A 26,109-nucleotide genomic window follows, 5' to 3' on the forward strand; every position below is an offset into this window, starting at 1 on the left:
AGCCACTGTTTACTCCTTGTATCCCATTTTATTTGGGATATTTGTGTGTGTGCCTCAGGCCCGTGCTGCCTCGGCAGGAGCAGCCTGGGGTTGAATCTTTAGGGCTCTCTGGGGCAGCTTTGGGCTGGAATTCTCTCAGCACAGGAATTTATCCGAATAAAGTGGAACCTAATGAAGCTTCCTGAGGAATTTGCATTTCTCTTTTTACCCTGCTGGTGTGCCCTGAGCAGCAGAGCCACAATTCCAGGAGCTGCTGCTGTCCTCCCCGTGGCATTCCCGGGAGCAGGGCTGGGGTGGGGGCTGCTCCTCCCAGGGCTGGGAATCCCAGTGTGCTGAAGGAAAAGTGCCCAGGGCTCAGCCCTGTGAGTGCAGAGTGGAGCTCCATGCCGGGAAACTGCGGAATATCATCCAGCAGAGAAATCCAGAGATGATCCTGGAGCCCAGGAGATGGCCTGGCAGATCTGATGGAATACAAAGAAGGGGATTTTTCATGCTTGCCTGGAGAAGTTAAATCTCTTTCTCGACAAGTGTTCATATTTGGTTGCTTGACCCGAGTGACTGAAATGCCACTATTCATTAAAAAAATAATGAAAACGTGAAATATTAAAAAGAATTAAAATAGACTTACAAGCTTTTAGTGAAAATTAGCTTCAATGGATGCATTCTAAAACAAACTTGGGCTGAATGGATGTCTCCTGGGTTTAGGGGTTTGTGTGATGAATTCAGAGAGTGCCAAAACCCAGCAGTGTCAGGGGTCCCAACACTGTTTGTGAATAGCAAACTGCTCTCAAGACAAGATGGGAGAAGTCTTTAACCATCATTTCAAGGTCTCCGTGGAAAATATATATTTCATTTGCAAATTAACCTAAAATTTGGGGGAACTGAAATGGAAGGTTAAATAAATAATCCACAAGCTACAGTGAAATGCTGTATTTTAAACTGGGAAAAAAAAAAAAAAAAAGGCATTTTCATATTTTGTATTTTGAAGAAATAGTGTTGGTTTTTCCTCATCACAACCTGGCATTTCCCTGGCTTTGGCTGCTCGCCAGCATGAGGGATGAAGGATTTGTCACCAGTTCTTGGTTTGTACCTCAAGAACTGAGCTGGGGAGGGTGTGAGAAGCTCCTGGCAGGAGGGAGGTTTGGGGGGTCCTGCTGACAGCTGGGGCAGGGGGAGCTGTGGCTGTCCCCAGCTGGGGCTGAGCTCTGCTGTCCCCGCAGGCATCTCCCGGCTGGACGATCAGATCTTCCTCAACAGGAACCCGGGCGTGCCCTCCGTGGTGAAATTCCATCCCTTCACGCCCTGCATCGCTGTGGCTGACAAGGACAGCATCTGGTGAGGGCTGGGTGGCAGCAGGGACAGTCCTGCCTCTCTCCCAGCAGCTGCAGGGATTGAAATCCTACCCTGGCACAGCTCTGGCTGCCCCTGGCAGTGTCCCAGGCCAGGCTGGATGAGGCTTGGGGCACCCTGGGACAGTGGGAGGTGTCCCTGCCATGGCAGGGGGGGCACTGGATGGGCTTTGAGGTGGTTCCAGTCCAAACCGTTCCACGATTCCGTGATAATTCCGTTATTCACCAAATGATGCCAAACTCCAAAGGAGAAATCCCACGCTGGGTAACGAGTGCAGCTCTCCACAGCTCACACAGAGAACTGAGAACTCACCTGCTGTTTCTTCCTCCCACAGCTTTTGGGACTGGGAGAAAGGGGAAAAGCTGGACTATTTCCACAACGGGAACCCTCGGTACACGCGGATCACGGCCATGGAGTACCTGAACGGCCAGGACTGCTCCCTGCTGCTCACTGCCACAGGTAAAGCTCACACGGGGGCCTTGGCACACCTCCAGCCCAGGTGAGCTGCTCTGCACCTCCTTCTCTCCCCTCCGTGGATTGGTCCCAGCCTGGCTCTTCCCTCCCTGCTGTTCCCTGGCTGCTCTCAGTGCAGGAGGCCATTTCCAGATCACACCTGTGAGTTCCTCCTGCCACTGCTGCCATCTCTCAGGCAGGTGCTGCAAAGCCTTTGCAAGGACTGCCCAGTCCAACACTTGCTGAAGCCATTCCCATCTGAGTCTTGGCTTGTCATTTGCAAGGTTGTGGTCACCCCCTCCTGGGGAAAGGTGATTTTAGTTGGTTAAAGCTGCTGCACAGAGCTGAAATTGTGCAGCAGCCAAAGCACAGAGCTCCAGTTCTGTTCCTTGTGCTGTGTCGATGTAGAGCAGGCAGGGCTCAGCCTCAGCACTGAACCTCTCGGGTGGTTCTGAGCTTCTCTCCAGTCCATATCTCACCTGAGCAGCTCTCCAGCTGCTGGAGGGGCTTGCATGAGGAGACCTTGTGCTGGTCACAGCCCAAGCTGTGAGTCAGATCTGCTCCTCTCCCAAGGAACCATTCCAGACCTGGCAGGCAGAGTGTTTTTAACAGCTCCTCCAGCTTCCTGCTCGACTCTACAGGTTGGGTGTAATTAAAGGAGGGGCAAGGGGAGCTGAGAGAGCCTTTAGGACATATTTCTTTCAATTTATTGATTTGTAGCACAGAAGTTCCACAGGTGGGGAGCAAATTGAAAAAAATACACAATGTTCTTGAAAGATTTGCTGCTGATGGGCTGGGCTTTGATGCTGCTGCTTCTGTGGGGCTGTTTTGTGTTGAGTGGGTACTTGTGTGGCCCTTGGCACCAATCCAGAGATGAATCCTGGAGAAAATGAATGTCAAGGAAATGGAGAGACACTGAATGTCAGGTGTTGTTGAGGGGAGGAGAAAAGCTCCTCCAGAACAGCTCCAGCAGAACAAAGCTGTAGGTTTCTTGGATGTAAATGAGAGAGGGAAAACAACTCCAAGAAAAAATGTTGAAGTGACACTCTGAGGTTTGGGGTCTGTGTGACTTTAGTTCTGCTTCTCCTGCTCCTGGTGCACCAGGAGCTGTGGGAGCTGCACCAGCAGTGACTTTGTGTTCTTTCTCTGTGCCCCCCAAGACGATGGTGCCATCAGAGTGTGGAAGAACTTTGCAGACCTGGAGAAGAACCCAGAGATGGTGACAGCCTGGCAGGGGCTGTCAGACATGCTGCCAACCACACGAGGTGGGTCCCAGCGAGGTTTCTGGGGGGCAGGGTGGAACTCAGCCTTGGTGCAGCTTTGCAGGTGGCACCCGTGACCTCCCGTAGCCCCAGCTCCAGTTTTGGCACCTGTTCTTCCCTGGTTATTGTGGGTCAGGAGGAGGCAGAGGAACGTGTGGTCTAAATCTGGCCCGTGCAGAAGGACAGCACAGTGAGACATCGGCCTGCTCGGAATGCTGGGCAGAAAAGGGTGTAAAAGGAGCACTGGCATCCAGCCACACGTGGGATGGAGCCAGAAAACCAGTCTGTGTAACCCTGAAATCTGTTTTAGGACATTTAGGGAGGTTTTAGGACTTTACAGGAGATTTTGGGATGTTATAGGAGGTTTTACAGCACTCCAGGAGGTGGATGTTCCATCCTGCCCAGACCCCATCAGGTGCCAGTGCTCCAATGGCAATTCTCTGTCCCTTGAATATTTCTAATCAAGGCTGCAGGTTTTTCTGTGTGTGCTGTGGTTCAATCAGCACTTTGTGGGATTGATGGAAGTGTGGGATTGATGGAGGAAGTGCTGCATGAGGCTGCCTGGCCCGTGCTGAGCAGGAGGTCAGATGAGATGACCATCATCATTCATCCTGACCTTAAAAGCTGACAGTTCTCATTTCTGAGCTGATGTGGTTCATCCCAGGAGCCTGACACAGCTCTTTCATTGGATTTTCCTGGGGCTGCCTGGTGTGTGTTTTTCCCTTTCCACCTCCCTGCGTGTCTCAGGGAAGGGGAGCTGTGTTTGAGGCTCTGCCTGGCTGCTGAGGAGCTGCTGGCAGTTGAGATGTGCAGATGGCAGAACCTGCCCTTCCCGAGGTGGCAGCAGGAGCAGGAGGGGCTGTTGTGAGCTCTGCTGAGGCACAGCGAGCCCAGGAGGGGTGACAAGTGGCCCTTTGTGGTGTCACTCTGTAGTTCTGTGCCAGCAAACACCAGCTTTCCTGGCTGCTGGTTGATGTTTCCCATCCTGGATTCAGGACCTGGTTTCTCAAGCTGGGAATGCCCCTGGGCTGCCCTGGCCGTGCCTCTGGTGCTGGGCAAGGAGGATTCAGCCCAATCCCATTGTCCTGCCTTCCTCCCATGTGCACTGTGCCAGGGCAGAGCCTGCTTGTGCCTCACTCTGGGCAGGATTTAACACCCAGAAAGGATTTTCAGTGTCTGACACAGCTCAGAGCTGAGAGAGCTCTGAGAGCTGGTGGTTCCATTTGCCAGAACAGGACTGGGGAAACTTAAATCTGTTCTCTTTAGGATTGGGTTGGGTTTTTTTTTTCCCCTTGGCTTTCTCTTTCCCTTGTGGACTGAAGCAGTCTGGGGACTGTTTTCTTTGCCTTCCACCTTCTCAGCAGATTGGGAAGAAGAGAGGGACAGATCTGTTTGTGGAGAGAGAAGTAAATGTAGCCACTTCAAAAGAGCTAAGTGGAGCAAGTCCCCGTGGAGATGAGAGTCTTCAGAGTCATCTGCTGCCAAGACCACAGCTGTGGTCCAGCACTGGCTCAGAAAACTGAGGATGCATCTCTGAAGCTGCAGAGCTCAGAAGTTTTACTGGAGTTTGTTTGCTCCCACTATTGATTTCCTTCCCTCCTCTCCCAGCTTTTCCCCTGTGTCATAATGTCACCCTCAGCTCTGAGCTGCTCTCGAGAACAGCCAGAACATGACCAGAACATGACTTTCAGGGCCATTTTCCCACTTAGAAAAGGAGAGAGGAATCTGTACCACGGAAATGCCTCCTTTGGAGGGTTGGAGAGCAGGGCTGGGTTGTGTGAGCGCTGGGAGAAGGGCAGGGGCACTGCCTGGGAGGGGCACAGACACATTTCCACAGGGAACTCAGAGTGGGCAGGGAAACCCTGAGGCATGGCAGGAGCCCCGTGGTGCCGTGGATTTGTGCAGATGCCAGGATTCCTGCCTGTCTGTCCTGGCTGTGCTGGGACACAGCTGAGGCACACGGGGCTCTGTGCTGCTCTCAGCCTGCTCCTCACAGGCTGCTGCCTTCCCAAAAACACTGAGCTGCACCGAGGGAGGGGGGCAGGGGCTGCTCTGGGTGCTGCTGCTCCTCTTCCAGGGTGAGCTGCTGTTTCTGGTCCCTGTTTGCAGCTGGTTCTTGCTCTGAGCACCAGCCCCTGATCCCTGTCTCCCCGCAGGTCTGGCCCGAAGGGTGTCCATCTACCTGGACAGAAGCAAGCAGGGAGGTGAGTGCTGGTCCTGTCCCCCATGCTCAGGGGGGTGGGCAGAGCTCCTCGGGGTGGTTTTGGTGTGCTTTGAGGGATTCCTGGCTCCCTGTGGCTCCTGGGGAGCTTTGCTTCCACCTCGGCCCCGTGTCTGAGGAGTGCAGGGAGGGATCTGTGCTCCCTGGGCAGGCACAGGTCCTGCTGGGACAAGGGACATTCATGGCAGCCTCTCTGAGCTCCCTCAGCCACAGGAGGCCTGGGGGGATTTGGGAGTCTCCATTTCCCAGGGAGATTTCAAATCCTGGATTTCCATCCCTGGACAGAAGGGTTTGAGTGGGAGGTTCCCAATGGAGCCAGCATAAAGCTGATGTGGCTTTGGCTGGGGTTTGTTTGTAACTCCCCTGGGCTGTGAAGGTCTGTGCAAAGGAGATGCTGGGGGGTCTTTCCCAGCAGCCTCAGAATCGTGGACCCTTGGCAGAGATAAGCCAAAAAGGGGAAATTTAGGTTGGATCCATGGGATTAATTCTTCCCTGGCAGGGTGGCCAGGCCCTGGCACAGGTGCCCAGAGCAGCTGGGGCTGCCCCTGGATCCCTGGCAGTGCCCAAGGCCAGGCTGGACACTGGGACAGTGGGAGCTGTCCCTGCCATGGCAGGGCTGGGATGGCTGAGCTGAGCCCAGCCCAAATCCTGGGATTCTGGGACTGCAGAAAATGTCACAAACTGCACTCTGCCACGCGGAGGGAAGCTGAAGGAAGTCCTCAGCCTCTCCCCCAGAAGCTGTGCGGGGCTCTGGGTCCCACGGGGGTGGGAGCAGATGGTTGATGTGTCAGGGCATCCCGGGGCTGCTCGTGGTGACGTCACCACCTCAGGATGTTCATCAATTATTAATATTTGCTGACTGATCAGAGCTGGCTGTGTCTGCACCGATTAATCACCCGGCTCCTGGCAGGGGCTGATTCAGAGCTCGTTAGTGGAGTTGAGCAGCTCTGTGTGGCTGTGGGAGCTGGGGCAGGAGAGAGCAGAGCTGATGTGTGGCTGCTGCTGCTGCCTGGCTCCGACATCCCCCAGCAAAGGCTAAAATTAGCAGGGCTTGGCTGCAGGGAATCCCCGCTCAGCCAGCCGGCCACGGAGCGCTTGCAGGGAATTCCGGAGCCGGATCGATGCCAGGCCATGGCAGCCCCTGCTCACGGGCAGGGCAGGTCAATAAAAACCTTCTCCAGCTGCCTCTGCTCTCCTGGTGGCAGGGAGAGCACAAGCATTCCCCCTTCCCTCTGGAGAACTGTAAGAAATGTCTGGAATTACATTTAGTGTTTAGATAGTGCCCCGCCCCTGGAGGTGTCCCAGGCTGGGCTGGATGGGGCTTGGAGCAGGGGGACAGCTCCAGCCTGCAGCAGGAGCTGCTCAAGGGGTCAGACCCGGGCTCATCCTGGAGCCCAAGGGGCAGAGGGACCCACAGAGGCTTCCCACATCTCCCAGGAGCCCACATCAGGAGCGAGGGCTGCGGGAGAAGCGACGCAGTTCTGGTCAGATCATTTGATGGCAATAAAATCTTTGGAGAAATGGCAGCTCCAGGGGTTTGTGTTCTTTTAATTGAATTCCCAGCATCCCAGCTCCTGCTGTCCCTCACTGCAGAGTCCTTGGCAGGAGGAGGGTGACGCTTTTTGAGAGGATGTTGTAGAAATTAATGATGAGTGAGGTCATCCCACCCTCCCACTGCTTCCTGGAAATGAAAGCAGGGATGTGCTTCACTGCTCAACCAGGAGGGCCCGTGATTAAAAAATGATCAGTCAGAATCCAGGATGCTTTTCAGTTGTGTTCCATGTAGGTATTCCTGATTCCACTGAAATGCCAAGGACAGCCTGGCCACGTTCCTGTGAAGGCAGATGTTGGGAATGCAGCTGCTTCCACCACGTTAGTCCTGGAATTTATCCATGGAATTGTCCCATCCAGGCACATATCTCTGGCTCAGGGGCAGTCCTGAGGGAGCAGCCATGGGAAGTTGTACCTTCAGGAAGAGCTGTTGGTGTGGATAAACTCAGCCACACAGAACTGCCAGTGCTGCCTTTAAAAGGCTCAAAACCAAAAACAACAACAACAAAAACCCAAACCAAAAAACAACACCACCTCCACCACAGACATTTAAAAATTCCTTTCCCTGAGCTGTGGAAGATTTGTTGCTCATTATCTAAGAACATAATATTCCTCGGGGGAAAATTGTGCTCTCAGCTCCTGATGCATTGCAGCAGTGCAGGGCTGGTCCCTGCAGCTCATGGATTCTGGGAGCAGCAGGATTCCAGCACTGGCCTGTGCCAGCTGTGTGCCAGCTGTGTGCAGCTGTGTGCAGCTGTGTGCCATCTCCCTGTGCCAGCTGTGTGCAGCTGTGTGCAGCTGTGTGCAGCTGTGTGCCATCTCCCTGTGCCAGCTGTGTGCAGCTGTGTCCCTGCTTGCTCCTGTCAGGGTGGGCAGGTCAGGCAGAGCCGGCTCTGGGGCTGTGCAGTGCTCAGGGCAGCACCTGGGGCAGGAGGGGCTGAGGGAGGAGTTCAGGTGTTCAGGGCAGCACTGGGGGGGCTGAGGGAGGAGTTCAGGTGTTCAGAGCAGCACTGGGAGGGCTGAGGGAGGAGTTCAGGTGTTCAGAGCAGCACTGGGGGGGCTGAGGGAGGAGGTCAGGTGTTCAGGGCAGCACTGGGGGGGGCTGAGGGAGGAGTTCAGGTGTTCAGGGCAGCACTGGGGGGGCTGAGGGAGGAGTTCAGGTGTTCAGAGCAGCACTGGGGGGGCTGAGGGAGGAGTTCAGGTGTTCAGGGCAGCACTGGGGGGGCTGAGGGAGGAGTTCAGGTGTTCAGGGCAGCACTGGGGGGGCTGAGGGAGGAGTTCAGGTGTTCAGGGCAGCACTGGGGGGGCTGAGGGAGGAGTTCAGGTGTTCAGGGCAGCACTGGGGGGGCTGAGGGAGGAGTTCAGGTGTTCAGAGCAGCACTGGGAGGGCTGAGGGAGGAGTTCAGGTGTTCAGGGCAGCACCTGGGGCAGGACAGGCTGAGTGAGGAGCAGCTCAGGTGCCAAGCCCAGGAGCCAGAGCCCCGTGGGTGGGCTGCAGGCTCAGTTGTAACATCCTGGAGTAGGACCTCTGTTAATTAAAAAGGAAATGATCATTAGCATTCAATCCCACATTCGCTCCTCATCCCAAAATACTATGAATTGAGCATGGAAACATGAGCCAATCCTGTCTCATCTCTGCCATGCAAACCTTTGCTCGTACATAGAAATAGTTCAGCTATTTCTGTCTCGTTCCATACTGTGAGTGCCAGCTCTGGGTGGAACATTTCGCAGTCAGAGGAAGCTTTCCTTCCCCTCACACACTTCCAAGTGACTGACATTTCTGTACAAGGGCTTTTCTGCCCTTCAGACAGGTTGGAATTCTGGTTCAGCATTCCCATTTGCATCCCCTTTTTGGCCAGGGCACGACTGGGGTGCAGCAGGAGCAGAGCCCCCAGCCCAGGGCTCAGCACAGGCAGCTTTGCAGCCAGGACCCAGCACCTCCAGGCAGATCTTTGCTTTGGGATGATCCAAATCCTGCCCTTCCCTCCTCCAGGGAGCAGCAGCTATCCCTGAGCTGAACTATTTAAGTTTTAATAAGAAAGGCAGGAACTGCAAGGTTCATACCCAGCTTCATCCCTGGAAGTGTCCCAGGCCAGGCTGGACAGCTTGGAGCACCCTGGGGTAGTGGAAGGTGCCCCTGCCCATGGCAGGGTGGAATGAGGTGGTTGTTAAGGTCCCTTCCAACCCAGACCATCCCAGGATTCCGTGATTATCTCCCTCCTTTTTTCCCACCCTGGTTGGGAGTGAGCCCTTGTCCTTCCCATCTGTTTTGTGGAATCCCTCTGGAGCCTCTTCCCTCTGTGAGACTCTCCCTGCCTGTCTGGCTGTCATTGCTGAATGTCCTCAGTGACAAACTGCTGACAGGCACCCAAGAGAGGCACCAAAAATGCCAATTCTGTCCCCAAATTCCTCTCCCCTGTCCCCCTCCACAGAACAGCCCCTGGAGCTGCAGCTGATGGGGCCTGGTGCTGGTCAGAAAGAAACCTTTCCTTCAAACTGGGGGATGTTCCTGGGAAATCAAGAGCTTTGGAGCTGCCTCGGAGCTCTTTACCTGCTGAACTCCACCAGGGATGGGAATGGGCAGATCCATCTCAGCTGCCAGGTTTATCCTGTCACATGGGCCATAAACAGATGACAAATGCAAACACTTCAGAGGTGTTTATCATCTCCATCACTGCCTGCTCGCCTGCCTGGCTCTCCAGCCCTGCGAGCTGCCAGGCGCTCCGAGGGATCCATTTGACTAAAGCTAGAGATGCAGGCTCCCAGGTCAGGCCTGGATTTCCTGCAGTGAGGTGAGGGACTGTCAGTGAACATCAGTGACCTCCTCCAGGACGGGGCAGGACCGGGAATCCGCTCGGGCGCGATGCTTCGGGAGGGGAGAGGGGCAGAGTGTTTTCCCTGAAGCTGTGCAAAACAAGGTCATTGCTTCGTGCTGGAGGAGAACTCGGTGTTCACAGGATGTGTCTGCTGCTTCCTTTGTGCTCTGTGACGGTGCTGTTCTGGTACAGGGTGCTTGTGGCCCTTTGGTGACAAAGGAGCACGTTGGGGCAGGCTTTGATTTCCTGCTGGGGATGATTGCTGGCAGTAAATCCAGAGAAATGCACGTTTCTACCTTGTGGACAAGCACAATGTGGAGTGGGGATAGTGCTGAAGGCACTGGGAGTGCTCGGGGCAGGAGCTGCAGTCCTGATGCATTGCAGAGGGTTCTGACTCCAGTTCTGGCTGGTTATGAAACACTGCTCAGCACCACAGACTCGGCCTGGCACCGAGCAGAGGGTGGACAACTGCTCTGGGAGCCAGAGATGCTGCCCTAGGAGCCAGGGATGCTGCTCTGGAAGGCAGGGATGGTGCTCTGGAAGGCAGGAATGCTGCTCTGAGGCAGGGATGCTGCTCTGGAAGGCAGGGATGGTGCTCTGGAAGGCAGGGATGCTGCTCTGGAAGGCAGGAATGCTGCTCTGAGGCAGGGATGCTGCTCTGGAAGGCAGGGATGCTGCTCTGGAAGGCAGGGATGGTGCTCTGGAAGGCAAGGATGCTGCTCTGGAAGGCAGGGATGCTGCTCTGGAAGGCAGGGATGCTGCTCTGGAAGGCAGGGATGCTGCTCTGAGGCAGGAATTCTGCTCTGAGCAGGAATTCTGCTGCTGTCTCTGCCCTCCCGAGGGGCTGGAACAGACACCAAGCCTGGAGTTCTTCTCTGGGTCCCTCCCGTGGTGCTCCTGGGGTTTCTGTTTGTGTTTTTAAGGCAGCGTGGATGGGATGTTGTGCTGAACTTCCCCTGGAGACTGATCTGTGCCCTCAGGGATGAGGAGCAAGCTCTTGTAAGGGTGTTGGAGCTGCTGTCACTGCAGGGTGTTCCCCTCCTCACCAGTCAGTGCAGCAGACTGGTTTGTGCTCCCACCAGCTGTTAAATTCACTCCACTGCAGCCCTGACTTGGCTGTTCCTTGTCCAGAACATCTCCCACATCCTCCCGACAGAACGAGGAGCTCTCAGGGCCGGGAGCTCTCAGCTCTTGCTGCATGAGGTGGCACCAGCTGGGTGCTCCAGCCAGCATTTAATGTTCTCATGAGGTGCAGGGACCGCCCGTGCTCGGCTTCTCAGCACTCAGAGCAGGGCCAGAGGCCGTGTTTGGACTCCAGTCCAGGAGCAGCTGGTCCAGTCCCATCTGGAGGATGTGTGGGGGGTCTGTGTGTGTCATTTTCCATTTCCTCTGGTGGTGACAGTGTCTGGAACACGGGGTCAGGAGAGCTGATGCTCCACGGAGTGCAGCTCTGCCCATGCTGGCCCTGACTTGCATCCCTGCCTTGTTGTGTCTCAGGAGCAGGGATGGTGGTGGACTGGGAACAAGAAACCGGGCTCCTGATGACCTCAGGAGACGTGAGGATCATCCGGATCTGGGACACGGATCGGGAAATGAAAGTCCAGGTAACGCTTGTCCACAGCACCTTCTCCCTGCTGGAGCCCATCCCATGGGCCCAGTGCCCCAAAGCACCTGGGGCTGCTCTGTGAGGGGCTGCCAGCTCCTGGAGCTCCTGCTTCCCTGATTCCCTGCTTCCCTGCTTCCCTGATTCCCTCATTCCCTCCCTGATTCCCTGATTCCCTGCTTCCCTGCTTCCCTGATTCCCTGATTCCCTCATTCCCTCCCTGATTCCCTGCTTCCCTGCTTCCCTGCTTCCCTGATTCCCTGATTCCCTGATTCCCTGATTCCCTCCCTGATTCCCTGCTTCCCTGCTTCCCTGCTTCCCTGCTTCCCTGCCCCAGGGCCCATTCCAAGCTCAATAAAACCACACAGACACTCTGGGAGTGTCAGGGCTCTCCTGGACGCTGCTGTGCTGTTCTGGGTGGGCAGCAAGGTGTGGGGTAGCTGAGGCTGCGGAATCCAGAGGCCACACCGGGATGCAGAGGGATGCACTGGGATGCAGGGACAGCACTGGGATGCAGGGACAGCACTGGGATGCAGGGACAGCACTGGGATGCAGGGACAGCACTGGGATGCAGGGACAGCACTGGGATGCAGGGACAGCACTGGGATGCAGGGACAGCACTGGGATGCAGGGACAGCACTGGGATGCAGAGGGATGCACTGGGATGCAGGGACTGGCACTGGGATGCAGGGACAGCACTGGGATACAGGGACAGCACTGGGATGCAGAGGGAGCACTGGGATGCAGAGGGATGCACTGGGATGCAGGGACAGTACTGGGATGCAGGGACAGCACTGGGATGCAGGGACAGCACTGGGATGCAGTTGGATTCCATATTACAGGATAGCTGGAATAGTGTAAAATCTGTGAAAGCACACACACAACTCCTGTGCACGGGGAAAAAGCCCTGCTCCAGTTCATGTCAGCCACAATCACGTGGAAGTTTCTCAGAAATTCCAAGGAGAAGCAGGTGGTCGGTGAGAATGGAGGCACCACGCTGGAATAAAAAGGAAGTGGAGTTTTCAAAGCTTCTCGAAATTAATTACCCTTGGATGAACATTAATTGCGACACTTTGACCCTGCCATGCAGGATAATTAAGCCTCTGTTCATCTTAATTACTTTCACATATTATTTTTTCTATGCAAATTAAGGAGCGGCAAAATTCAGGAGGCGAAAATCTTTTCAATGATGACGATTAATGATTGCACCCAAAGTATCTAAAAACACGTTGTTTCTTTTTTTAATTGCGAAGATTGGGTGTTGAAATTCAAGTGATTGGAACTTCCTGACTCAGTAACTGGGAAAGTGAGAATCAGCACAAAGAGCAGGAATAATGGAGGCGATAAAGAGGTGCTTCCCTCTTTGAACTACAGAAACCCACACCTCTGGAAGCACTCGGGCTGAGGAACGAGTGCTTCATTTGCACTTCTGCTGAGTGTTGCTGCTTCAAAGGAGGAGCTGGGGGTGGGCAGAGGCTGCAGCATCCCCTGGCCTGGTGCCTCTCCCCACTCAGCCCAGGCTGGAACAGCGGCAGGAACAGGACTGAGGTGTGGAATGAGCTCCTGCAGCTCCTGGAGCAGCCTGGGCTGTGGAAGGTGTTCCTGTGGTACCCTGGGCTGTGGAAGGTGTTCCTGTGGTACCCTGGGCTGTGGAAGGTGTTCCTGTGGTACCCTGGGCTGTGGAAGGTGTGTCCATGGCACCCTGGGCTGTGGAAGGTGTGTCCATGGCACCCTGGGCTGTGGAAGGTGTTCCCAGCACAGCTGTCCCTGCAGCTCCAGCTGCCTTTTCCCAGCACGGGTCCCTGATGGGATGAGCTGGGTGTCCGGGGACAGGCACAGCACTGCCCGGCTCCTCTGGGGCTGCAGGGTGGCACTGCCAGGGCACCCGAGCGTGAGGAGGAGGAGGAGGATGAGGAGGAGGATGAGGATGAGGAGGAGAATGAGGAGGAAGAGGAGGAAGAGGAGGAAGAGGATGAGGATGAGGAGGATGAGGAGGAGGATGAGGATGAGCAGGATGAGGAGGAGGATGAGGAGGAGGATGAGGAGGAGGAGGAGGAGGAGGAGGAGGAGGATGAGGATGAGGATGAGGAACAGGATGAGGAACAGGATGAGGAGGAGGATGAGGAGGATGAGGATGAGGATGAGGAACAGGATGAGGAGGAGGATGAGGAGGAGGAGGAGGATGAGGTGAGGATGGGGATGAGGAACAGGATGAGGTGAGGATGAGGAGGAGGAGGAGGAGGATGAGGATGAGCAGGATGAGGAGGAGGAGGAGGAGGAGGATGAGGATGAGGAGGATGAGGATGAGGATGAGGAACAGGATGAGGAGCAGGATGAGGAGGAGGAGGAGGAGGAGGAGGATGAGGAGGATGAGGATGAGGATGAGGAACAGGATGAGGAGGAGGAGGATGAGGAACAGGATGAGGAGGAGGATGAGGAGGAGGATGAGGTGAGGATGAGGATGAGGAACAGGATGAGGTGAGGATGAGGAGGAGGAGGAGGAGGATGAGGATGAGCAGGATGAGGAGGAGGATGAGGATGAGGATGAGGAGGATGAGGATGAGGATGAGGAACAGGATGAGGAGGAGGATGAGGAGGAGGAGGAGGATGAGGTGAGGATGGGGATGAGGAACAGGATGAGGTGAGGATGAGGAGAAGGAGGAGGAGGAGGAGGAGGGATGGGGCAGGGCTCAGGGCTCTGAAGGCCGTGGTGTGTGTGCTCTCTCGGCAGGACATTCCCACGGGAGCTGACAGCTGTGTCACCAGCCTGTCCTGTGACTCCCACCGCTCGCTGATCGTGGCGGGGCTGGGGGACGGCTCCATCCGCGTGTTCGACAGGAGGATGGCGCTCAGTGAATGGTAACTGGGAACTGCCGGGGCTCGGGGGCCACACGGGTCCTGCTGTCCTCACACATGTCCCTTGTCCCCAGCCGAGTCATGACCTACCGCGAGCACACGGCCTGGGTGGTGAAGGCCTACCTGCAGAAGCACCCCGAGGGCAACATCATGAGCGTCAGGTACACGGGGTCCTGGAGCCGCCTGCCCTTCCCCACAACCTTAAAACCCTTTAAACACCCCTCTAACACCATCCCTGCTGTTCTCTGGAGTTTGAGATCTCCTTCAGTAATTACCTCCTGCTCCAAACTCGGTGGAGAGGAGGCAAGGAGGGACGTGGAGCTTTCCTTGGAAGGCTCTTGGTGTGGTTTGGGAGCAAACAGGCTGCTGGAATCACAAGGTGTGTGAGGAGGAAGGGAGGGAGGGGAGCAGGAGCTGGGTGCTGAACATCTTGTGCTGGGGGGGCTTTACTGCCAGCATCTCCATGGGGTCATCTGGGAGAGAACAGGAGGATGGTGGATGGTGCATCTGGCACGTTCCTGGGCAGGATTCCTGTGCAATTCCCTAAATCCATTCCTGCTGCCTGGTAAATGCTGCAGCCAGAGCAGCAGGTACTGATTTGGCCATTAAGGAACGGCAGAACAGAATTTATTGTCACGAAGCCACCGTTTGCACACAAAGAGCCTCTTTTTCTTGATTAGAAAATGGAAACAAAACATAATTTTCTGGGATTCAGAACATTCCTGAGGCGGGGGATGGGCCAGCAAAAATGTATTAAGATTTTCAGACAGGGGATTATGTGATGTAGCTGCCAGATTTGTCGAGCTCCCATATTGGAGTTTTAATCTTCCTCTCCATAAGCTCCTCCAGCAGCTCCAGGGGTCAGGTCCCCGTGCCCAGAGCTGAGGGCTGGCAGCCCCCTCTCCTCAGAGCCCTTCCAGCCTGGGAGCTGCTCCTGGGGCTCTGGGGAATGTTGGTCTGGCTCTTCCCAGAGGAGCTCAGGTTGTGGAGCTGAGCCACCTCCTTCCATCCCTCCCCGTTCCCTCTGCTTCAGCTGACAGCAAAACCCAAGGAGAACAAATGGGAGGACACAGTGAGGTCCTGGTGTCCAGACACCTGGAGAAGAGGATGGCACCAGCACATCCCCTCTGCTCCCCTCTCCCACTGTGCAGAGCAGCAGGAATTCAGGGCTGGGTGAAGTGGGAGTGCCAGAACAGGGAGGGAACACTCAGAGATGGGCTGGGAGCGAGAGAGGCAGTGAGGGATCAGCAGGGTGGGATCAGGAATTTGGGATGAGCAGTTTGGGATCAGCAGTGAGGGATGAGCAGTGAGGGATCAGCAGTGAGGGATCAGCAGTGAGGGATCAGCAGGGTGGGATCAGGAATTTGGGATGAGCAGTGAGGGATCAGCAGTGAGGGATCAGCAGTGAGGGATCAGCAGTGAGGGATCAGCAGTGAGGGATCAGCAGTGAGGGATCAGCAGTGAGGGATCGCTCCCGAGCTGTTCCTCCAGCACAGAACGTGTGTGGGATCACATCCCAGCAGCAGAGGGAACTCGGCCGTGTGTGTTCCCTGTCCCGATGCCCCAGGGAGGTGCTGGGCTCAGGGGCAGCCCCACAGCTGTGCCTACAGCTGTGTTTCCTGGCTCTGGGGAGGGCTGGGCACAGCCTGAGCCCGTGGCTCTGTGTTGGCAGCGTCAATGGTGACGTGAGGTTCTTCGACCCCCGCATGCCCGAGTCCATGAAGGTGCTGCAGATCGTCAAGGGGCTCACGGCCCTCGACATCCACCCCCAGGCCAACCTCTTTGCATGGTAAGTGCTGCTGCCATCCCTGGAGTGCCAGGACACAGGGAATGGGGAGAAATTCTTCCCTGGGAGGGTTCTTCCCTGGCTCTGGATCCCTGTTCAGTGTCTGTATTTCTGGGCTCTGAGTGGGGACCAGCAGCTGCTCCACTGCCACACAGCCTGGAGCTTGTTTGGGGTGCACTGGGTGTGTTTGGGATGCACTGGGTGTGTTTGGGGTGCACTGGGTGTGTTTGGGGTGCACTGGGTGTGTTTGGGGTGCACTGGGTGTGTTTGGGCAGGAGCTGTCTGTGTTTGGGGTGCACTGGGTGTGTTTGGGATGCACTGGGTGTGTTTGGGGTGCACTGGGTGTGTTTGGGCAGGAGCTGTCTGTGTTTGGGGTGCACTGGGTGTGTTTGGGGTGCACTGGGTGTGTTTGGAGTGCACTGGGTGTGTTTGGGGTGCACTGGGTGTGTTTGGGGTGCACTGGGTGTGTTTGGGCAGGAGCTGTCCGTGTTTTCCTGTCCTGGGTGACCACAGGCCACTGTGGTTCCTACCACCAGTCCCTGCTGTCCCACTTTGGGATGTGGCTGCTCTCTGGCCTGGCTCCCAGCTCAGCCAGGGGCTGCAGCAGCAATCCTGTCCCCTCCCAGCATTCCCAGTGATCCCCTGTTCCATCCCTTCCCTTCCAGTGGCTCCATGAACCAGTTCACCGCCATCTACAACGGCAACGGGGAGCTGATCAACAACATCAAATACTACGATGGCTTCATGGGACAAAGAGTGGGAGCCATCAGCTGCCTGGCCTTCCACCCTCACTGGGTCTGTATCCCTGCTGCCATCTGGGGCTGGCACGTCCCAGTGTCCCTGTGGCAGGAGGGGGTGGCACAGAGACCCCCCCAGAGAGGAGGGGAGCTGTCCCAGCCCGGTGCTCTGAGCCCAGCTCCACACAAACCCCGGTGCTGCCCCTGCTGCTGCTGCTCCCTGGCACCTGCAGCTCCCCAGGGCTGCAGCTCCTGTCCCTTCCAGCTGTGGGGCACTTCCCATCCCGGCTCAGCTCCCAGCCCTTGGCCACAGGAGCTGTCCCAGGTGACAGGAGCAGGGCAGGCTCACATTCCCAAATTCCATCTGTTTATTCCCTCCCTGCCTGGGCTCTGCAGCTGTGCCTCGCTGGGCTGCTCTCACACAGGGCTGGTGCTGTGCAAAAACTGCTCAGGAAAACGGGAGAGCTGCAAAAATTAAAGGCACGAGCTGCTGAAGGCTGGGATGAGGCAGAGCAAAAGGAGATTTTGGGGTCTGTCACAGCTGAGGGGCTCTGCAGTAGTCACAGAGAGAATCTGCTTGCTGCTCAGGGAGGAGCTGGAAAACCTGGGAAAACAATGAATGGATGGGAAAACAGGAAGGAATTACAAGAGTTATTTTAGAAAGCTGCAGATCAGCTCACAAATATTTAAAATGTGATGGGAAGAGCAGTTTGCTCTTTAAACAAGCAAAGCAAAGCTCTGTCCAGCCTGGCCAGGTCCCCTCACTGCAGGAAATGCTCATTTTCAGCCCAGGCTCCTAACGAGCAGATTTGCAGTCATTTAGAGAAATTATGTCAGCAGTTGGTAACTAATGGTTCCCATAACTTTCCCCTGTGGCTGAAATGGGCCCTGTAACTCCTGCAGAGCTGTGGAGCAGCTGGGTGTCCCTGCTGAATGTCACTGTCACCTGTGCCTGTCACTGCTCCTCACCTGGACCTTGGAGTGGGTCACAGGAGCAGCGGCTGAGGGAGCTGGGAAGGGGCTGGAGCACCAGGAGAGGCTCAGGGATTTGGGAAAGGGGCTGGAACATCAGGGATCAGGGATTTGGGAAGGGGCTCAGCTGGGAGAAAAGGAGGCTCAGGGGGAACTTCTGGCTCTGCACAACTCCCTGCCAGGAGTGGGGAGTCAGGATCTGCTCAGGGAACAGGGACAGGAGGAGAGGGAACAGCCCCAGGCTGGGCCAGGGGAGCTCAGGGTGGACAGCAGCAGGAATTTCCCCATGGAAAGGGCGCTCAGGCACTGGAACTGCCCAGGGAGGGTTGGATCCCCATCCCTGGAGGTGTCCAAGGAGCACCTGGGCTGACAGGGTGGGGATGGGTCCCAGGGCTGGTCTCAGAGGGCTGCTCCAGCCTGGGTGGCCGTGTGACACTGCCTGTTTGTCGCTGTGCTCTCCCGCAGCCCCACCTGGCCGTCGGCAGCAATGACTTCTACATCTCGGTCTACTCGGTGGAGAAGAGGATCAGATGACGGCGCCCGGCGCGGCCGGAGCGGCTCCGGGGCCTCCCTGTACATAGAGAAATCATCGACTTGAATGTTTCGTGTTGGCTGCTGCTGCACCCCATAACTTGAACATTTGTTCTTCTGACTTAGCTACTGATGGGTTTGACAAGGGGAAGAGACAATCTCCTGGTTTGGTTTGGTTTTGTTTTCCAGCTATATCCTCCAAAAGCTACAGAAAAGGAACATTTCTTTTTGTTTCCAGTGGTTGGCTTCTCTGTCAGGAACACGGCTCCTGAGCTCGGAAGGACTTGGATGAGGCAACGCCCTTGAGAAGGGTCTTGTTTTAGTCTTTGTTCCGTGTTTTACTGGAGTGTGGGTTCTTCAAGGACTGTCAGGACTCACCTACAGCTCCACGGGACCCTCCAGCTGCTGTGCCAAACGCAGTTCTGGGACAGGGCAGCGCAGGATGTACCTGCCAGGGAGGCAGGGCAGCACATCCTCTGCATGAACCTCCCCCTCCTCCTCCTCCTCCTCCTCCTCCTCCTCCTCCTCCTCCTCCTCCTCCCTGCAGCAAGGACAGCCGGGGATCCTGCAGGAAGGGGCTCAGGGAGATGGCAAGAGCAGGACAGTAAAGCTGCGTGTGAGGAAGATGAGGGAAGGAAGGGAATGAAGATCTCCATCCTCCCAACAAGCCTGGAGCGAGTCACCGGTGCCACCACGTTCCACCCGAGCCCACGGTGCCGGTGGCGAGCCGGGGGCTCCTGAGCCGCTGTCCCTGTGCCACGGGGAGCTCCACAGGCACAGCTCTGTGTCCTGGGCTCTGTGTGCTCCCCACGGCTGCTCTGCACACAGCCGAGGGCAGGATTTGGCCCCTTGGGGCTGCACACCACGGCTGCCCCTTTGGAAATGAGCGTGGAAGCACCTGGGCACCGAGAATCACCGAGGAGGAGGAGGAGGAGGAGGGAGGCAGTCACTGCTCGGTGCCCTCACCCCAGCTGTCCAGGCAAGGCCTGCTCCGTCTTCCACACCTTCCACGTCCAAATAACGAATGTTTTGTCCCTTGGGATCCGTGCTGGGGCTGGGGCTGGGGCTGGGAAGGGAGAGCACAGCCAAAGGTTTCCTTGCAGAGGTGCAGAACTCGCTGCGGGGCCAGGAATTCCCAGTGCTTCCCAGTCCCAGGGGATCTGCAGGCTCCCAGCAAGCAGATCCTGGAGGGAATGGGGTGAGGGAAGGGCTCAGCACCCCTCTGTCCCTGTGCTGACACCTCTGTCCCATGCCCAGTGCTGCTGCTGGCCCTGGCACCGTGCCCGTGTGTCCTGGGGCACCGGGACCACACCAGGGACGGGTCCCGTGGCCGCCCCGAGGTGCCACAGGCAGGTGGGGGCTCTGGCCGGGGAGAGGTCCCCAAGCCACGGCGGTGGAGCCGAGGTCGGGTGTCCCCGAGCACCGTCCCTGTCAGGGAGGCCGAGGGCCACATCCCAGGATAATGAATCAAAGGCTTTAAACCTAAAAACTACCTGAAAATCCACTTTTAAATTACCCAAAGTTAATTATGGTCTTAACAGAGCTGTGCCTCTTCCCGACCCGCTCCCGGGCTGTCCGTGGGGCTGGAGCCACAGTTTGGGATCTCACGTAACCCGTTAACATTCACAGCTTCAAAACAATGGATTTTTAACTCCTATCAGTGTATTTGTGAAAGGAACAGGACATTCCTGGCCTGGTGGGAGCCGAGTCCTGCCCAGCTCCGCTGCAGCCGGATTTAAGGAATTTTAAGGAATTGGGGCTGTTGGGTTTTTACCTGAGTGTGTGTGGGCTGTGCTTCCACAGGTCTGATGCACAGATGTAATCATGGGATCACAGAGTTTAACCAAGGATCTGAAGAGCGTCCTATCTTAAAAGTTCACTTATCTCTATTTATTTTACAAAAATAAAGTTTAAAAAAATATATATAAAAACCCCCACACGATTGTAATGTGAGAGTAAAGCGATTACAGACAAATAAATGGTTAATAAAAAATAAATGCAGAAACACTTCCTGCTGTGAGGATCCTTCTGTGGCCCAGGAAGGAGCCGGCTGGGGTTTGTGTCTGGGGGAGGTGTTGGTGGCAGATGCGTGTCCCAGCCCCGGAATGCCGCGATCCCAGGGTGCGGATCCAGCTCTGGAGCGCGGCTGCAGCCCGGCTCGCTGCGAGGGATGAGCTGCCAGGGATAAACCGATCCTGGCAGTGCCGGGGGGATGTTGGACACGACGGGGTCAGGGGGCTTTTCCACCCTGAACAATTCCATGACTCTCCTGGAGCCCCCATCCCCTACAGCCTCCCTCCCGCACCTCCCATTCCCTGTATCCCACTCTCTGTATTATCCCCATTCCCTCTATTTTCCCCATTTCCTATATTATTATCCCCATTCCTGGTTATTCCCATTCCCAATATTATTATCCCCATTCCTGGTTATTCCCATTCCCAATATTATTATCCTCATTCCCAGTACTATTATCCACATTCCCGATATTATTATCCCATTCCCTATTTCACTCCCATTCCCAATATTCTTATCCCCATTCCCAATATTATTATTCCCATTCCAATACTATCACCCCCATTCCCCATTATCATTCCCATTCCCGATATTATCACCCCCATTCCCGATATTTTTAATTCAATTCCCGATATTTTCATTTCCATTCCCGATATTTTTAATTCCATTCCCGATATTTTTAATTCAATTCCCGATATTTCCATTCCCATTCCCGATATTTTTAATTCCATTCCCGATATTTTTAATTCCATTCCCGATATTTTTAAATCCATTCCCGATATTTCCATTCCCATTCCCGATATTTTTAAATCCATTCCCGATATTTTTAAATCCATTCCCGATATTTTCATTTCCATTCCCGATATTCCCGTCCCGATGGCGCCCCCTAGCGGCGCGCTGCCGCCGTTGCCGCGTTCGCTGCGCGTTGTGCGGGGCCGGGCCCCTCGCGGCCGCCGTCGGGGCCGGGCCGGGCCGGGCCGGGCAGGAGCGGCCATGGGGAACCTGTTCGGGCGGAAACGGCGGAGCCGCGTCACGGAGCAGGACCGGGCCGTGCTGGTGAGCGGGGGGGCACCGGGCCGGACCGGGCCGTGCCGGTGAGCTGGGGATGGACCGGACCGGGCCGTGCCGGTGAGCCGGGAGGATGGACCGGACGGGCCCGGCCCGGCTCCGAGCTGCCCGTGGGGGTCGCCGGGTCCCCGCGGCGATGGAGGAACCGGGCTGGGGCTGCGCGACCCCCGGTGCTGGCGGTGCCGGAGCGGGCGGGGCAGCGGCGCTGCCTGAGGGGCGCTGGAAGTGTCAGGGCTGGGTCGTGACCCTTGTCCTTCCCTCTGTCCCTCTGTCCGTCTGTCCGTCCGTCCCGCGTTCCCCCGTGTCTCTGTCCCGCAGCAACTGAAGCAGCAGCGGGACAAGCTCCGGCAGTACCAGAAGCGGCTGAGCCTGGGGCTGGAGCGGGAGCGGGCGCTGGCCCGGCAGCTGCTCCGGGACGGCAAGAAAGAGTGAGGGGCAGGGGACACCGGGGCCGGCAGTGCCACCTCCAGCGTGTCACCGGCGAGGAAACACCGCTGGAGCGTGGCAGTCAGAGTCCCGGAATGGGTTGGGTTGGGGGGACCTCAAAGCTCATCCCATTCCACACCCTTGCCGTGGGCAGGGACACTTCCACTGTCCCAGGTGCTCCCAGTCCCATCCAGCCTGGCCTTGGACACTTCCAGGGATCCAGGGGCAGCCACAGCTGCTCTGGGCACCCTGTGCCAGGGCCTGTCCTCCCTCACAGGGCAGGATTTATTCCCAGTATCCAATTTGCTCGTCCCCTGTCCTCGCAGGAGCGGGTCGGGGTTGCCAGTCCAGCTGCACACAAGTTGTCCCCTTTTAGCAGAAGCACAGAACAAGGGTGGCTTTGATGGGGCTCCTTTGGGCTTCAGTTGCTTCATCCCTGCTGCGTTGCCCTCCCTCTGTGTCCCTCAGGAAAGCCATGCTCCTGCTGAAAAAGAAACGGTACCAGGAGCAGCTTCTGGATAAAACAGAGAACCAGATCAGCAACCTGGAGCGGATGGTGAGCGACGCCTTGGGGTGTCCGGGGTGGGGCTCCCCTTGGATCCATTCCAACTGGCAGGTCCTGGCAGGTGTTCAGCCCTCTGTCCAAGGGCAAATGTCTCCAAAATTGTACCTGTGCCACGATTTTCCCTAGAGAGACAGAGTGGTGTGTTTGGAATCTGCAGGTTCCCTGTTAAATGTGTGGTTTGGAAATTGCTGAGATGTTACTCACGGGGGGGTGGCTGCACTGGGGCCTTCCTGGGCTTGTCTCAGCCCTGTCATTTCAGAACTGGATGTGTTTGGGTTTGGGGAGGTCTGGGCTGGGACTGGCACCTGGATAATCCGGTGAAATCACTTCACGGGCTGTTGGACCTGCTGCTGCAGCCGCCTGTGCTGAGCTTTTTGTGTGGATGTTTCCTGCTGCTGGTGCCACTGACAGGAGAGAAAGGGCTCCACTGACTCCTCCCTGCAGCTTCTCTGCTGGTCCTGCCAGCCTGTGTCTGCCTAATAATAGCAATCGTGGAATTGTTTAGGTGGGAAGAGCCCTCTGTGCCCAGTCTCTTCCCAGCACTGCCAGGGCCACCACTGTCCCCAGCTGCCACACCCCATATCTGTTAAATCCCTTCAGGATTCACTGGACAGCCTGTGCCAATGCCTGGCCAAAGTGTGACAGGCTCTTCTCCTTCCCGCTCCAGGTCCAGGACATTGAATTCACCCAGATTGAAATGAAGGTCATCGAGGGCCTGAAAATAGGCAATGAGTGTCTGAACAAAATGCACCAGGTACTTGTGGCTGGGGCACTTCAGAGGGGCCTGGCTGGAGCTGCCTCCCTGCAGGCCCCTCCCACACCTGGATTTTGGCTCTGCCCTTCAGGTTATGTCCATAGAAGAAGTGGAAAGGATAATAGGAGAAACGCAGGATGCTGTGGATTATCAGAGGGTGCGTGCGTGAGGAGCTGGGAGCAGCCTCAGCACAGAGCTGCTGGGATGGGCCTTGTATCCAAGAGCCACCAGGCTGGGAATGTCATGTCCTTCCCTCTCTCCCACAGCAAATAGACGAGCTCCTGGCTGGCAGCCTGACTGAGGAGGATGAAGATGCCATTCTAGAAGAATTAAATGCTATTACTCAGGTGGGGTTGATGGTTTTGGGATTAAAATCCACATTTTTAGGAAGCTGTTTTTAATAGCAGTTTTTTAAGGACCTTTTTCCTACTCTCAGAGCTCTTTCTGGGGGGAAATCTGGGACACTGCCAGCCCCAGTGTTTGCCCAGTTGTGGTCTGTGACACATGTGACACGCTGTCCTTAATGTCCTTGCAGGAACAGTTGGAGCTTCCAGAGGTTCCTTCGGAGCCGCTCCCGGAGAAGATCCCAGGTATGTTCTCCTTGCACAGCTTTGGCTCCCCGTGCTCCTGTCCCGTGCCATGGCCTGAGAGCCTCTCCCAGTGTCTTGGGAAACGGGAGGGAGCAGCAGCTCCTGCAGTGGGGACAGGCCCGGCTGAGCCCCTGCCCCAGGAACACCCAAGTTCCACCGACATCTGGTCATTCCCGTGGGGAGCAGATGTGACATCTGCTGTCCTTGTCACATCCTGTACCTGCTCTGAGGCAACCCCGTGCCCTGAGACACCTCATTCCTCCGGGAGGCTCCGTGGGGAATTCCTCCCTTCCCTGAGCCAGGCAAGGCTTCCTCCCGCAGCCCCGGCCGCTGTCACGGCACAGGGACGGGTATTTTCTGGATGTTGGATTCACCCTGCACAACACTGGATTTCCCTGAGCCTTGGGGTCACTTGGAGCCCTTCCCACCTCACTTGCCAGTGATTTGGAAGCAGCTGGATGAGGATCACTGGAGTCCCACAGTGCCAGGATTGTCACGAGCTCCACGCAGCTGATGGTCCCCGAGTGCTCCTGAGCCATCCAAAGGCTCGGTGGATGGATTTGTGTGGGAATCAAGCTGGGGAGTGGGAGAGCTCACTAAGAGGGTGACCTTCCCTGGCAGGGAAGGAGCCCACTGGGATTCATCAGGTGTCTGTGCTGAGGAGCTGAGAACTCAGGCTGGTGAAGACTCTTCTGGGGCAGCAGAGCCCGGAGCTGTCACTCACAGGAGCTGGATCTCCCTGTTTGTGCAGAGTGGAGCTGGAAGAAGCCATTTCCCTGTGTGGAATCTGCCCAGGAGCAATCTGGGATGTGGGGAATGGGGCTGGTTTCCTTGGAGCTTGTTTACTCCTAAACAGGGCTCAGGTGTCAGCACTGAGGCCAAACAAAACACGGCCCAGGGCTGTGGGGTCCAGGGGGTGAGGGCAGAGCTGGCCCTGCTCCTGCCCAGGGTCTGTCCCTGGGCTGGGCATGTTCTCAAAGTCTGTAATTCTTCAGTGCTGTGTAAAAGGGGCATTTCCACCTGGGAATGTGGCATTATTTATAACCAATTTCTCTCAGTTCAGGTGCTGTGCAAGCATTTGCTGTCCTGCAGAGCGGACTCTGAGCCCTGGATCCTCCTTGGGAGATGGCTGCAGGATATTTGCATTCCCTGATTCTGTAATAACTTTCTTTTCCTTCCACAGAAGTGTCACCCATCAAGAACAGGCCAAAGCCAGAGCTGGTGGCAGCATCTTAACTCCCAGTGCTGGGGATTCCCCCACGAAACTTTCACCCTGGACAGTTTGCCCTCCCAGCATGTGCTGGGAACAGGCAATGCCTTGGCAGCATCCCAGCTGTGCTGGGTGGATTGTGGAGCAGGATTCCCTGCGCAGGGTGGGGAACCTCAGCTGATTATCGCTCTTGTATCAAGATTATTTTCTAGTGCTTTCATTTTTTGTAACTTAAATTCCAAACTCACTCAGCTGCGCTGTCTCCAGGATTAAACAGCAACTTTAATCATCCAAAGCCAAGTTTTCCTCTGTAGGTCTGAGTCTGCCTTTGCTCTGGCCACATCCCAGGAGAGCCCAGGCTCAGAGTGACGGTGTTTGTGGCGTGGGCTGGGTGAGCACAAGAGCCACACCCCTGGTGTCCCTGTGTCCCTGTGTCCCTTCTCTCTCCTGGCTCTGTCTGTGCAGGGGTGCTGTGTCCCCGTCCTGCTGCACGTTGGGCGGTGCTGGAGCGCTGACTCGGCCCTGCCTGCTACAGAACCAGCCCCAGGGCTTTGATTTGGGCCAGGCTCAGCCTGGTGCTGCTCCTGCTGCAGCGGCTCTGGCCGGGCAGAGCCTGATGTGCTGCGAGCTGAGGAGCCCTGGCCTGCCAGAAACCCCTGCAGTGCCAGCGAGGAGCTCCTGCCCGTGTTCCAGCCAGGATTCCTCCCTCGTGGGCTCTGCTGCAGCGTCAGAGTTCAGCTGTGGCCGGGATGGAGCGATGGATCACACGGACTCTGCTCCAGCTGCTCCTGCCCAGCGTTTCCTCGGGGACTCGGACGCGTTTCCTCGGGCTCGTGCTGCACCGGACACGGGGCTGGAGCTCCAGGAATCACCGCTCCAAAGTGCTCTGGGAGCAGCTGGAGGAGCCCCATCCCCTCTGAGGACTCAGCTGAAGGGGCTGGAGCTCTGCCTGGGCAGTCAGTGGTGACAGATTTGGCTGCTCTTGGAACGGGCTCACCTGCCAGCTTGCAGATGCTCTTCAGGACACTGCAGATCTTTATTCATTATGTACTTGAAGCCAGGACCCCTAATCTGCAATTCTGTGGCAGCAGAAGGATCAGAGGGTCCTTGGAGAGTTTGTGGGGCTGTCGTTGGGGCTGTGGGATCTGGTGCTAGACAAAAAGTGATCCCAGGGACTGGAATGCTCCCCATGATGCTGGGCCAGCAGCAGCTCTGGGTGGACTCACACTCTCCTTGTCCTCTCTGTTGTGTTCCAAAGACTGGCCAGGACATCCTCGTCCTGCTCGTGTGTCCCCAAGGCAGTGAAGTGCCTTGGAGCCGCCCCATTTCCACTCCCACTGCTGTC

General features: G+C 56.4%; 2 protein-coding genes across 2 annotated transcripts in view; both read left to right on the forward strand.

Moving 5' to 3' along the window:
- The window catches only part of RPTOR (regulatory associated protein of MTOR complex 1), a 96,546-nt gene extending 76,401 nt beyond the window's left edge, over positions 1–20,145 (forward strand). Inside the window, exons 26-35 of the mRNA XM_005530668.3 lie at positions 1,221–1,335; positions 1,685–1,809; positions 2,964–3,068; positions 5,222–5,269; positions 11,151–11,257; positions 13,988–14,115; positions 14,187–14,273; positions 15,785–15,901; positions 16,564–16,693; positions 18,073–20,145. Coding sequence (XP_005530725.2) covers positions 1,221–1,335; positions 1,685–1,809; positions 2,964–3,068; positions 5,222–5,269; positions 11,151–11,257; positions 13,988–14,115; positions 14,187–14,273; positions 15,785–15,901; positions 16,564–16,693; positions 18,073–18,141 — 1,031 coding nt within the window. The 3' untranslated portion in view covers positions 18,142–20,145. The remainder of the gene's footprint in view (positions 1–1,220; positions 1,336–1,684; positions 1,810–2,963; positions 3,069–5,221; positions 5,270–11,150; positions 11,258–13,987; positions 14,116–14,186; positions 14,274–15,784; positions 15,902–16,563; positions 16,694–18,072) is intronic.
- A 962-nt stretch (positions 20,146–21,107) lies between these two features.
- CHMP6 (charged multivesicular body protein 6) lies at positions 21,108–25,059 on the forward strand. Its single transcript, XM_005530712.2, has 8 exons — positions 21,108–21,207; positions 21,538–21,647; positions 22,114–22,201; positions 22,878–22,964; positions 23,056–23,121; positions 23,231–23,311; positions 23,500–23,554; positions 24,738–25,059. The coding sequence occupies exons 1-8, from the start codon at positions 21,145–21,147 to the stop codon at positions 24,788–24,790; spliced, it is 603 nt and encodes a 200-aa protein (XP_005530769.2). The 5' UTR covers positions 21,108–21,144; the 3' UTR covers positions 24,791–25,059.
- The last annotated feature ends 1,050 nt before the right edge of the window (positions 25,060–26,109 follow it).

The sequence above is a fragment of the Pseudopodoces humilis genome, chromosome 21, assembly GCF_049639895.1.
Source record: "Pseudopodoces humilis isolate 2021_Gansu_Grassland_sample_001 chromosome 21, ASM4963989v1, whole genome shotgun sequence".
NCBI classification, from domain to species: Eukaryota; Metazoa; Chordata; class Aves; order Passeriformes; family Paridae; genus Pseudopodoces; species Pseudopodoces humilis.